General features: G+C 35.1%; 2 protein-coding genes across 4 annotated transcripts in view; one reads left to right on the forward strand and one right to left on the reverse strand.

The window, feature by feature from the left end:
• The first annotated feature begins 509 nt into the window (after positions 1-509).
• LOC113234716 lies at positions 510-4422 on the forward strand. The gene is made up of 4 exons (XM_026470166.1): positions 510-955; positions 1082-1457; positions 2645-2857; positions 2982-4422. Exons 1-4 carry the CDS (start codon positions 923-925, stop codon positions 4295-4297), a joined length of 1938 nt encoding a protein of 645 aa, XP_026325951.1. The 5' UTR covers positions 510-922; the 3' UTR covers positions 4298-4422.
• A 78-nt stretch (positions 4423-4500) lies between these two features.
• LOC113234717 (mitochondrial import inner membrane translocase subunit TIM50-C) overlaps positions 4501-13586 on the reverse strand; it is an 11237-nt gene continuing 2151 nt past the window's right edge. The window contains exons 3-8 of one of the 3 annotated variants that reach the window (XM_026470168.1): positions 10403-10574; positions 10061-10194; positions 9662-9887; positions 6223-6346; positions 5743-5937; positions 4501-4740 (exon numbers count right to left, since the gene is read on the reverse strand). In XM_026470168.1, the coding sequence (XP_026325953.1) occupies positions 5747-5937; positions 6223-6346; positions 9662-9887; positions 10061-10194; positions 10403-10574 (847 nt within the window). In that variant the 3' untranslated portion in view covers positions 4501-4740; positions 5743-5746. Of the gene's footprint in view, positions 5938-6222; positions 6347-9661; positions 9888-10060; positions 10195-10402; positions 10575-11296; positions 11338-13586 lie in introns of those variants that run through there. The other 2 variants (XM_026470171.1, XM_026470167.1) reach the window with 2 other exon arrangements.

The following is a 13586-nucleotide window of genomic DNA, read 5'->3' on the forward strand; positions in this document are numbered from 1 at the left end:
CAAATATGAGGCTTACACTCGGTTGCATATTTGTTTTATCGAAATTCATACAAAACTAAAATAATTGTTTTTAAAATAATTTATGCATTTTCTGATTACAAAATCACTTGCCACATCATATCACATATATCTAGATAGACACTTACTTTGGAAGTGAAATTCACTTACTTGCTGATAACGAGCTACTATACTGACCGTTTACATAATGTATTTCATGTATCGCATCGCCACTCGCACGAATGTGAGAATGTGGCATAAGTGATAAGCGCCTAGAAAAGTACGCTTTTTTTCAAAAAGCTACATACAGCGTTTAAACGTTTTAAAAAATAAGCAATTTTTCCTCGTCATCTCGTGTTTTTTGACTCGTGCTCGAAAAACCGCTCACGACGCGATCGCACAAGTGGCTATATGAGTCGCGACGCGAATAGCGACATGGTATTGCATTTTTTGGCTATGGATAGTTGTATCGGTTGGAGGAGAGGCATGCTTGCATATTATGTCAAAAGTTAAATTATGGTTAGACGGAGTATAGTTTGTGCACCCATGGTTATAGCTAAAAATATAAAAAATATTTTATTCTGTAGTTTTCTCTTGTGGTTTTAGATACTCAATAGAATAAAAAATCACTAGTGTGTCGTTTACCACTTAGAGGATGGAATTCCATATTCCTATCCTAAGGTTTATCATCAACCAATATTGCACGGCTTTAAAATAACCTCATATAAAAAAGGAAGTGAAGTACCAACGCATTGGACTCAAAAACTGGCACCAAAGGTCCTTAACATACAACTTAACATCAGCTATTTTGATGCTGAGCCGGTCCTTTTGAGACCGGATCAACAAGGTAGTATTTGGGTACCTCCAGAAATTACAAGATTTTTTATTAGTTAGGAAACGAAATAGTCTAAACCTACACATAATTATGGAAACTGTTGTAAAGGGCACAGCCGTAAAGGTATGTAAAAATCTCATGGTGTCGAAATTTCTGTCATTGTAATTATGAAACTAATTTAATACCTTTCACATTTCAGAGTAATTATGTCATTATTTTAGTTCAAAAATGTTTATTCTATATTTACAGAGAAAAAAACCACCTGCAGAGTTTACAGCAGACAATATTGATAACACAGCTCCTATAAAGAAGATTTTAGATGACCTACAGCACAAAAATAACCAGGCTTTCTCATTTTACTCCAAAACATTGCGACAAAGACGAACAAATAAAGATAACCATTACAATTACCATTTCGCTGTTACTGGTCATCCGTTAAATGATTTCACAGAAAACTGGGATGGTGGTTTGAATTCAATTTACTTTGAACAATTCACATATAAAAGTTTGTTGCCAAAAATAATTTCTGAAATTAAACATATAGACAAAGTTGACCCAGTTACCATTTATATGAAAGTAAAGAGTGATTGGAATAGAGACTGTCGTAACCTTCGACTATCAGCTAGTAAGTAAACAATTTTTTGATTTTCTGCAATTAAAGCTCTTTTTCTTTTCAAGTTGTTTTTACCCGCTAAGGACAGTACTTTGTATATTATTTTTTAAAATGAAAGTGTGCATTTGACCTCCATCTCACCAGATGGAAAGTGAAGATGAGGTTGACGATGGAATATGTACACCAAAATAATGCCTTTTCACTCTCGCCTTGAAAAGGCCCAAGTTATAACATTCAGGGAACGAGTCTGCAGACGGGGAATTCCACTCCATAGCTATTCGCCATATAAATGTGGAAGTGTAACGCTTCGCGGGAATCTGGAATATCCACGATATAGTCCCCCGGTGATGGAAAGGGGAAGGCAAAATTAACTCGTGTAATTCCATTGCACACTCTCCTTGATATATCCTGTAAAATATCGATAAGCAGGCGACTTTACGGCGGTGTTCAAGGCTCTGCAGCTTTGCCTTCACCAATTCTAAGTCATCTATAAGCCTTTGGCATGATTGTTAATTGAATCCAAGGTGGCCAGTTGGTATGTAGGAGAGCCATCCCACAGGTGCAGCATGGAGTACCATGCACATCCGGACTTGTGCTTGTTACAGCTAATATTTCTCCGGAACCTCTGCGTCGCAGTCCAGGATGTTAACTGTTTGGCCATGAAGGCAGTTACTTTGCTTTATTCAATTAATTATACCTTATCATTGATGACTGATCCCGTCAACATTCTTCTGCTCTCGGTCTCAACAAAAAAAGACACAACTGTGTATACTTTATACAACAGTTGTGCCTTTTTTGTTCCGAGGGCAGTACTTGTATCACCTTTACAAAATAATACATTAGTGTCCACTGTATTGTCTCAATGCAATGTCCAGAAATGTGTGCATGTAAATAATTTAATGTTGTCAATACATTGTTGATACTTCTCTATGGATTGATTTTTATGCTTTCTGTATAGTTGCCTACTATACAGAAAGCATAAAAATCAACAGTCCTCCTAGTAATATACAGAATATGAAGCAATGATGGCAACAAATCAGTTAAAGTGATGAATTCATATTGGTTCTTAAAACAGCTCTTGTGTGATCTACTGTGGTAGGTTATGGCTTTGGAGCAGTTTTATAATCACACAAATTTGAATATGTTGATTTGTTAAAAAGCAAGCACACTTTAATAACTTAGCAACTTTAATGTTTCAGCTCACAGTAATATGTTGCAAAAGTATGAAAAACTCAATGACCAAGTGGTTCATTGCCCAAAACATTTAGTAAACATGGCAGCCCATTTAGACAATAATCCAGATCCATACTTTGACAGCTCATACAACTGGTATTATGCTGGTAATGGTAATTTACACGTAATTTGCATTGACTGGGTGAATTACTTGTTGCATAGTGAATTTAGTAATGTGTGTAAGTATTTCCAATTGTGTAAACTATTTGATCTTTAAAGCAAACATTTTGCACTTTTCATATACATATCTATAATGTATGTCATAGATCTATATTAATAATTTAATTGCGTCATTATTTTCAGATATAACATTGTTCTCCAAAAATGATATAAAAGTGAACTCCACCCATGCAGCAATTTTTACCTGTGGAGTAGGCAACAACATACTTGAGACCATCTGCTCTAGAGAAAACATTGTTGCTTTGAGAACAAAATACAAAATATTCATATTAAAACTTCTGAACTCAAACAATATTATAGAATTCAACCAAATCAAAGTTATGGAGTCAGAATTTCCATTTACAAGCATATCCTTTGACAAGTACCACAAGAATATTTTGTATGTTACTATGTTGAATTCCAAATTGACTATTGTTAATTTAGATAGATTGACTGGAAGATCTATAAAATTTGAATACAACATTCCCTCATTTGTAGACAATTGGAACACTGTGTTTAGTTCTGACCGTACCACATACACTCACGTAACAAGGAATTCAGTGGTTATGTATGATAAAAGAACAAATTCCACAATTAAAACATGGAATGCACTCAGAGAAATTACAGATGAAGTCGGATGTAATGATATCTCTGCTGCACATCAGCCTGAAGGAGCCTCATCATTATATTTTGGTACAGATCACCATCTTTTCCTAATGGATATTCGATTTATTAAAAAGTTTAAGCCAGTACAAAGGTGGACACATGGAATGCAATGTATACCAATATACATAACAACATGCCATTTTGAATTCAATAAAGAATTAATCTGTTTAAGCAGTCAGTGGTGTGAGGATACTTGTGTTGTTGTAAATTACACTGATCATATAACAATGGGAACGGAAATAAAAGCTGTAGTACTTCCGTATCGACCGCCCAGCATATTGAATTCACTTCATGAAGCACGACAGCAGGCACTTTGCCTGGATATGTATAATCCGATAGATGGCAGGCTTTCCACAGCAATAACTGGAAGTGTAATAATGGAACAAGGTGAAAACTATATTATTTTGATGCAAAATTCCTTAGGTGACATATCCTCGCACATACTGTTTCCTGAACATATGGAGACATTTATAGATGATAATAGTATCCAAGAACTAAATGAATGGTGCAAGGGTTATAAACTAGAGAAGAAAACATTTGAAGTCACATCTATAGAAGACATATCAGACACTTGGAAATGTCTAAAGAAAGTGCCAGACTATCACAAATTTATTGAAAATAAGTTATGCGAACAGAAATTTGATGAAAAGGAAATTTGTGAGTCTTTTTCAAACAAAGAATTAGATAGTGGTCTCTTAGATGTATGGACCAATGCTTTAAGCCAAATTCCAACTGAAACCACTATAGAAGAGTCATCATTAGCTTTAAATTTACATTACTCAGACAGCGAATAATTAAAATGCCAATGAATATTGATAAACATCTATATTTTCTATCTATAATGACTTCAAATCCGCATACGCACTCGCATACAACCTATATGCATATACACAAACATCTTATTAAGATTAATTCATAGAACACGACAATAACATTTGTAGCTGTAAGTTTAAACATGGTCTAAGTACATTAAATTACTTATTTTATGGCAGTTACAACAATATTCAAAATTACAGCCAGCTTTTAAACACCATCCAAACATAACACACTGAGAATCAGCAAATGATAAATTTTATAGTTGCAAATGTGATAAGTTCCATAGCACAATGTCATAACATGAAAAATTATTACATAAATGCGAGCGAAAGGTAGACACAAAATCTTAAATTAACAGTTAACAGTATGTAAACAGGTGTTCCTATCTATCCTTCCGCATCATCTTCGTCCTCCACAAAAACTGAAAGTACCACATTAGGATAGTCAACATCATGCCTTTTAGATGTTATTTCTTTCCCTCACCTAAATACTATCATAAAACAAGCTGTAAATGGACAGTTAGAAACAAAACTCTGAAAGTCCACAGTGACAATGCATGAGCAGCAATTTTGGGTTTTAATTAAAATATAAGAATGTTTTACTACAGGAAAACAGTAATAAAAAACGAGTACTTCGATAAACAAAAGATGAAGAAAATTAAAACATGGCTAAATAGAATTCGAAAATATAGTGAATAGTGACTACTACGAGCAGATTTCATAGAATTCATAATGTTTAAAGTTTCAATTGAAATACATATAATGCCTAGAAATTAATTATTGGTTCTATCGAGTTTATTACACTATTGTTGTCTACAAGATCTTTACAATAAATTTTCTATTTAGCTGTAACGCTATCAGAAATAATTAGGGATGACCAATATTGTCTTTTGTCAGCATGACGTCTATACTAAATGTTAAATAAAGGCAATACCGACAAATATGATCTATCCCTTATCTCTACATAGATCTGTGCAAATATCTTAAACCATATTATCAAATAATACAAGATAAATTCATAGATTTCCAAGCGCGCCACATATTCGTACACCTACTTAGTTTTGTTAAGATATTTGCTCTGATCCAGCGTAAGTCTCGATAACTGTTGTCACCAAGAGCTAAAAACGAGAAGCACCAAAGGGCGTGATACTAACTACTAACAATATTAAATGGCTCCATCTAGAAATCGCAAACAGGAATTGTATCAGTTCATCTACCTAATTGAGTTGTAACTACAACATCTATCTAATTGAATTGTAACTACAACACATAGACATTTCAAAAGCGACATCTGTTTGTCCTTATACATGCTTTTACCCGCCATAATTCACAATATACGAGTAGTTAGCGAGTATTGCCCTCTGGTGACCATGCTGATTTTAACCCTTTTTATAAAATTGTGAGTTCTCGTGTGAACCACTCACGATGCTAACGTCTTGTAAAGCTGCGGATCCAGCTGCTGGCGATCGGAGGGTTGTTAGTTTTGTTCTCTTTCTCCTTCTCTTCCATTTGCTCCATAAGTTTCCGTTGGTTCTCGCGGAACGCTGCTATGGGGTCGTCAAACTGGCTGTAGTATGTAAGAACTTCACGCACATCTAATACGTTTGACATCGCTATCGCTGAAATTTTTAATTAATTGATTATTGTAGTTACTTTTGTTTATTTGGACATGTATTTCTAACAAGAAAAATGTAAGAATGTTCAACATTTCCATAATAATTCCTGTTTACAATGATTTTTAGTTAATTATAAACGATTCTTTGTTTTGAAATTAAGAATTTAACGTTTATTATTAAATAACAACCATTGAATACCAGAACAGTCTTAAAAAACCTTTATGATTTTATGAAATTCATGTTAACACCATTTTACAAAGAACTCTTAGTTTTTTGCTAAAATCTTACTCTGTAATAAATTGGCGAGGTCCAACAGTGCCGTATCGTCGTCAGCGCCCTTCCATTTCTTCAATATGAGCGCGTTTTGTGGGTGAAATTTCGTCGCCTGCTTGTTCCAATCTACTACTATCACCTGACAAGTTAACAGCGTGGATTTAAATTAGGTTTTTAAAAACTAGCATACACACTATACTGTCTGCTCAGTAAAGATCTGTCGACACGTGTCCGTTATTCCAGCGTGACAATGATCGAAATTTTTAAATTAGATAAGTCAGTTAAGTTGTTATTTAGTCTGTTCTATAAGTCGCAAAAATCTAGAATTAATCGGTCCGCAGTTTCAAAGTTATAAGGATGTTTCACTATTCACACTGGAATAAGCTCATTTCAAACAGTACTATTTCTCAATTTCAAAAATCACAGCACCTAGCTCAGATCTGATTGCATAGTCGTGATTTAGTCCTCTTATTCTCAATCGTCACCACTGGCTTTGTTCCCGCTGGTGACAAATGGGAAAAATAATCGCATATGTTGCCAGGTGGTGACAAATAGGATTTAAAAATCCCAGGAGTTATAATAATAATGATGGTTTATTTCAATAACTGTTTACATTTTTTTACAATATTAGTATCAGGAGTCTCCTTTTAAGCATAGCAATGCCCGTGATAGGGGACTCCGCTCTTCCATAACCATAGCTTTCCAATGTATAAACTTATTTTATTTAAAATATTTACACATTTCAAAACTTAAATTCATTTGGATTAATTTGAATATAAGTTTTTAACTTAGCTAAAATAACTTTTTATATTTATGAGGTTTAATATTTATTATCTATTAAGAAAATACAGAACCAAGACACGTAGTGTATTTTGAGTTGTATGTGTAATATTTAATGTGAGTGTACAGGTATATGTGTGTGAATGTGTATGAGTGTATATTTGAGAATACTACTGTATGGATTTCAGAAGCGTCTCTACTTCCTCATACTTAAGTAACCACTTATATAATATGTTTTTGCATTCATAATATTTTTTTTAATATATGTAATTGTTTATTAATTTTATGATATAAAAGCTGAGCGTCTACTGTACTGCGTACCAGCAAATGTTGATTTAGTGTTAGGAACCTGTGCTACATAATCCTTCCTTCTTTTATTTTCTATATTTGTGTCATATGGTAATGTTTTATGCATTTTAAGAACTATTTGCAATATATACAGCTTTCTGACTGACAGAAGATTGCTTAAGAGATAAATATTATAAGTTGAGTAATCCATCATTTTAAAATACATGACTTTGATCAAAGCTTGTTTGGCCTCTCAACCTCTACAGATTTTGTCTTTGACGCGCCGCCCCAAACCGAGACACAGTATACCAAAACAGACTGCACCAAGGCAACGTATATTTCATTTAAAAGATTTTTTGATGAATATTGAATATCGTTAGTCATTTTTCTTGGAACAATCCGCCTCAGCGCCCTGTATAACCAAATTAGTTTTTGAACTCTCCCAGTAACGTGTTCAAGATGGGCAAGCATGCCAAGACAATTTCTGATCCACGATTATACCCAGGTACCTTGCACTTACAACCTTTTCTAGTTTCTGGCTATTGCAGGTTTTGTTGTGTATGTCATCACTAATACGAATTTTAATGGTAAAACCTTCCTCAGGTTGAGTACGACTATTTAAACTAAAGCATATATAGTTAGTCTTTGAGGTGTTTAATTTCAGGAAATTATTTTCCAGCCAGTTGCTTATTAGAGCCATCCCTTTCTCAACACCAATTTTCACTTCCTCCCAAGAATCACCCGAGAAAAAACAGCTGTATCGTCAGCGTAGGAAATGATTTTTGCATTTTCTACATTTAAGTTACAAAGGTCGTTAATATATACTAGGATAGTGTACGACCCAAAACGCTTCCTTGAGGAACACCGTATGTTACTTCCATATCATCACTAGTATACTGTTCAATTTTAACTCTTTGCTTCCTGTCAGAAAGATAATCTTTAAGGAGAATTAGCGGTGTTCCTGTGATTCCAATTTTCTCAAGTTACTTAAAAGAATTGGGATGGAGACGGTATCAAAGGCTTTTTTCAAGTCCAGACTGTTACACATTTCCTTCCTAAATCAAGGTTCAGGTTCAAAACCGAATTGATAAGGATAATATATTGTAACGATTAAGAAAATTTTGTAGTCTAATATTTATTAATTTTTCTAATATTTTAGATATAACTGGTAAAACTGAGATTGGCCTATAGTTGTTGACGTCGTCTCCATCCCCACCCTTGTGTACTGGGGTAATAATTGAAAGTTTAAGTTGTGCAGGGACAGCACCTTTCCGGAAACAGAGGTGTTATAATGGGAACTGCTTCCTTTCTTACATATTTTATGTATTTATTTATGTTATTACAAATGTGTTAACTTGTGTTGATGAGTTATGGAGGGTGGCATATGGTTCACTTGTTTGGTCTTGTTTTATGTTAAACGCTTTCCCCATTTTCAATACAGCAGTCTCGAGAAGAGCTGAGCCGGTTTCAACAATAATAGGTGTGTTTGATTTGTCAGATCTATTTCCTCGTCCTCTATAAATATCCCTTATATCTTGACTTAGTTATTTTGCAGTCTGTGCTTTGAGAGACACAAAACCATGTCAATAAGGTCATCTTTCGTCCCAGCATACGTTTTTGGTACGTTTTTTATTTCAAAATTAGCCTTACGACAACTCATTTGTATATCCTCTATCTTAGTTTCTAGAATGGTGATGTAACATTTGTCATCCGTTACCTGGTTTTCTAGTAGTTCGATTTTTCTCTTATACTATTCATTTTGCGCCGCAAGGAATGCCGTAAGTTGTCAATAACGAATGGGATAAAAAAATCCCAATTAATGCTAGCGTTTGTTTACTGTCGTCATCGAAAGGGAATAAAATAAAATTCGAGTTTAATGACAAAAATACAGAGCCTGGGATTTTTAAATTTTTATTTCTCGCTACTGGCAACAAGTGTCATTTTTTTATCCCGTTTGTCACCACCTGGCAACATATGGGATTATTTTCCCCATTTGTCGTCAGTGGGAATAACGCCAGTAGTGACGACTGGGAATAAGTGATTTAGTCAGTTCTAATCGTAACAAACTAGATTTAGCCGCTGCTAAGTTTAGAAGATTCAACAGATTTATTATCTCTAGCGTTAGTCTCGGAACTCATATATATATACGTAATTTGTGTAGAACACACTTATAACTTAGAAACGGCGCCCGGCGGAAAAACTAAATCTAATTTTTTGCAACTAGAACGGACTAAATGGACTAGTCAAATAAAAAAAAAACTTGAGCATGGTCCCACTGGAATAAAGAACGCTGTCCATGCCAGCTCTATGTGGAACAATATCATACATGAAACATTATGACAGCAAACTTATTTACAAAGCCAATAAGTAGCAAAGCCTACACTACCTTTGACAGATCTCTATTTAATCCATCCAAATTCTTGACATGCACACCATCAATGAAGTGTGTTGAGTCCCTGAATAATCTGTAAGCTATAAATTTGTTCTCAGGATCCAATTTGTCTATCACTGGCCATATCATGAAGGCATTTTCTGATGTGAAGATCACCACCTCATAATCAGAATTTGCCACTTGTTGTAAAAACTGGTCTACTCCTGGACGTTTCTTAAACCTATAATTAATATGAGTTCATTTATGTGGTGTTTCGCTAAAGTAGGTTTGTTACTTGACAGATAATATTTAGACTGTTCCATGCTTAAACAAGAATTGGTTATAAATATTCCTCTCCTATATCCTACAGATAATGGAATGCTATACTTATAGATGCAATGGATAAATACTCACCTCCATCCAGTCTGATAGGACCAATCTGGATGTACTAAAATATCAGTAAACTCTAACACTAATGTGTATGTTGGTTGGTATGGTGCTGGAAGAGGGTCAGGCAGCAACTTTTCACGAGATGGTTCTTTGATCATCTGGAGAATTTGAGATCAAAATAAACTATTAATAAAATTATCTACAATTTACATAAGCTCTTAATTTATGTTTAAAGCGACAGCAACACGATTCATGTTTTCTCTTTTTTCCTCTTATTTAAAACAATAATTTTTTTTAATATTTCCCTAATAGACAAACTTGTAATCTGATTGATTTTAATCGCCGTAATATGATAATTATTGTTACCTTTTCATAAAAAGTGAGCTCTTTCCAGGTCCGTCTCAGATATTGTAGTACAATTGGCATGGGGGAAAACTCATCCTCAATTATAGCACCATTCTCATCACGTCTTGGGGCACCCATCTCCATAACCATACAACCCCCCATCACTGTCAATGCTCCCCCAAATACTGCAAACCTGACAAATAAATTTTCAAATGTTCTTATATATTTTGTTATGTTACACATGAGTCTTTCTCCCTTTATTCACTCATTAGTGAAGTGAGATTTCACTCACTGGTGGAAATTACATTGTAGTGTTATAATATAATTGATAATCACTTTACTACTCTTAATATTGTAAAAGTACATATATTGCTACTACAATGACAATTAAGGTAGTGTAGATCCCTTTTGTTGGACTGAAGCAGATGGAAAATTGAATGAAATTTTTATTTTGTTATAAACTGTGATTAATGTTATGTTATAATAAGCACTTTTTCCTACTAAGAATCATCCCCATAAATATGTTCAATAAATAAGAGGCCAGAACTTAGACTGTCTACAGATTTTTCAAATTTTATTCTTTCAATGGTACTTTAAAAAAAAATCTGTCCTGTTCGCTTAGTGCCTTTGGTTCAGTCTATCCTTTCCCCAACCCAATCCTTTTGACACTTTTTATAGATATCTTGTAAGTAATCATCATTTCAGCTGAAATACGTCCACTGCCGAATATAGATGAATTGGATCAAAATGAAAGTTCCATTTTTTGCTAAAATAGCTAATCATTCAGTGATTCTTAAATAGAATACAATGTATTCAAGATAAATTACAAATGTCTCTATGTGATTCAATTGTAATCAGCTGCTATTAAAACTTAATATGACGCTTTTCTGATATGGCTGCAGCAATAATGATTACTTGTATACTTCAACACTTGTGTTCATATATAACTGCACTTATAACTACAAGGTGTGGGTTGAATAATTGTTTATGTTCAATATTAATAATCAGTACAACACAATGCGCGTTCGGAAACGGACACTCCACTACGCAGTGAGTTAACTATTCACTATAAACTCGCGTCTCGCGCGGCACAGGCCGCTGCCCGTAATTGACAATGGGTTTCCAGCAACTCATTGCCAATGCTCCTGGCGTTTATTCAACACGCCATCGACACCATGCGCGAAGTCAGCATTGTGCAGATCAGCAAATCGAATTTCAATGAGGATGAGATTTGCAATGGCAAGATGCTGTTGTTCCAGAGCCTCGGTAAAGCCGAACAGATGCCTTCTAGCCGGAGGGATGTAGGCGTGAAGTGTCTCCAGGATATCATCACACTCCTAAAGGAGACTGATCCTGACGACGTGCCCACATTCGTGGCGAAGGAGTTGCACAAGCTGCCCCAGTCACATTTGACCGAGTTGATGTCACTAGGCTGCTGAAGGACATTACGTCCTTGAAGTCAAGCCAAGCCAAATTACAATGTAAATTACAGGCTTCATATAACACCCTAAGTGAGCTGCATGCCCAAGTTGCGTTGTTAAGCGACGCTGCCTCGGTGTGTAGGTAGCCAGAAGCCTCTACTGTAAACATGCGTCGTGAGGCGCAAAATGCATCCATTTGCAGTGTCGAGGCGGCACATTCGAATGCACCGATCGCTGTTGCCACCGCGCGTGATGTACCGCGCTCCGCTGCCCGCCCCTCCGTCTCGACGGAAACGTCACGCGTACGCACGTTAACCCCTACACGTGCTTACGCCGCTGTAGCCGCTTTAAGTACCCGACCCGCCACTTTGAAACACGAGCGGCGGCAATCTACTAAGGGAAAAAGTAATCCCCGTGTGCCTGTCTCTGAACTAGTAAAACTACAGAGGCAGATGGCCACAATGTGAATTTCAATTTGTTTGTGGTGAGAGTACTGGCCTCTGTAATATCTGTGTGTGACATCTGTCGACCTTCATGAAGGAAGAATTTTGGCTGAAGGGTGGCATATATCGGCGACTCCGCAGCGGGTTACCTAACACCAGATTGCACCACATGTCACCGACAAGTGCAATTCATGTAGATTAGTTACAAATAGTGTTTTATTATATTGTATTCATGTTACTCCTTAAGGTATATAATTATATGGGTCATGTGGCCTGAAATAAATAAATGAATAATGTTCAGCAGGTTTACTGAACCGGTATTTGGGTGTGGCCGCCGATTTTGCAGTAAAAATGCCATTACTTTCTTCTGAGCGTACTGTTACTAAAAATTAAATCATTTCATTTGGTAGCCAAATCACTTATGCTACAAAATACTATAAAATACTTTTTTTAATGTATTTTCATTTACATGTCTATTTAAAAAAGATAAATCACTTCATTTATTCATAAAAAAAGTAAGACTAGTTATTTGATTTAGGAAGGATTGCACATTACCATGGACCAATAACTCAAGAGGACTGCTAATCGTCATACAAGATAGCGTAGCCGGGTATTTAGTACCTATTGGTACACTAGATGTCGCGACGATTACCAAATAGCTATTTTGTAACGTTATTTTACATTGACACATTGATTCTATCAAATCTGCTTCTAGTGATAACAAACACGTCAACTAGATGGCGCTATATTTTACCTCAAAATGGATATGCACCTGGAGTCGTACATAAATACATTGTAAAAAAAAAACAATCGCAACTCACAACGTTTCCATCCTCTAAATAATAACTAGAACACTACTTTGTCTATTCTAATGCCATTTAGACATATTGATAGTTTAGCTTAAAATTATTCATATTTCAATGTTACTGGGTGTAAGAAGCGAGAAAAAACAATGGCTACGGTGATTTTAGGCTGAGAACACCGAACGTGCGAAATAATATTTTTTAATTTTATTTGTAATTCCAAGAAGTATGATATCGCAGATATTGCATTGGTCCCAAAGGGTCATATCGGAACGCCACACAGTGGGCCCAAATTGATAATTCTTGGACATAGGAATAACTTGTAGAGTATCGAGCAAATTTTTTTTATGTGATATATAATAACATTCCTAACAACTTTTATTCTTGTATGATTTCTTGAAAAGTTGATAGATTCAGAGAAAAAAAAATTTTTGTATGGACAAATATACATTTTATTTTTTATCTCAAAATATACGAAAATCTAATGTGCGTGGGTTACTTACAGTATAGTTCCCATCATTTTCTATGTAGAAAAAAA

This window comes from Hyposmocoma kahamanoa, unplaced genomic scaffold (assembly GCF_003589595.1).
Source record: "Hyposmocoma kahamanoa isolate Upper Pololo Valley unplaced genomic scaffold, ASM358959v1 86, whole genome shotgun sequence".
NCBI lineage: Eukaryota > Metazoa > Arthropoda > Insecta > Lepidoptera > Cosmopterigidae > Hyposmocoma > Hyposmocoma kahamanoa.

Bases quoted from the DNA above. Each gene is read 5' to 3' on its own strand.
- LOC113234716 (XM_026470166.1), top strand. From the start codon at position 923: ATGGAAACTGTTGTAAAGGGCACAGCCGTAAAG. The intron at 956-1,081 runs GTATGTAAAAAT...CTATATTTACAG, and splicing joins TAAAGGGCACAGCCGTAAAG to AGAAAAAAACCACCTGCAGA. The intron at 1,458-2,644 runs GTAAGTAAACAA...TTAATGTTTCAG, and splicing joins TAACCTTCGACTATCAGCTA to CTCACAGTAATATGTTGCAA.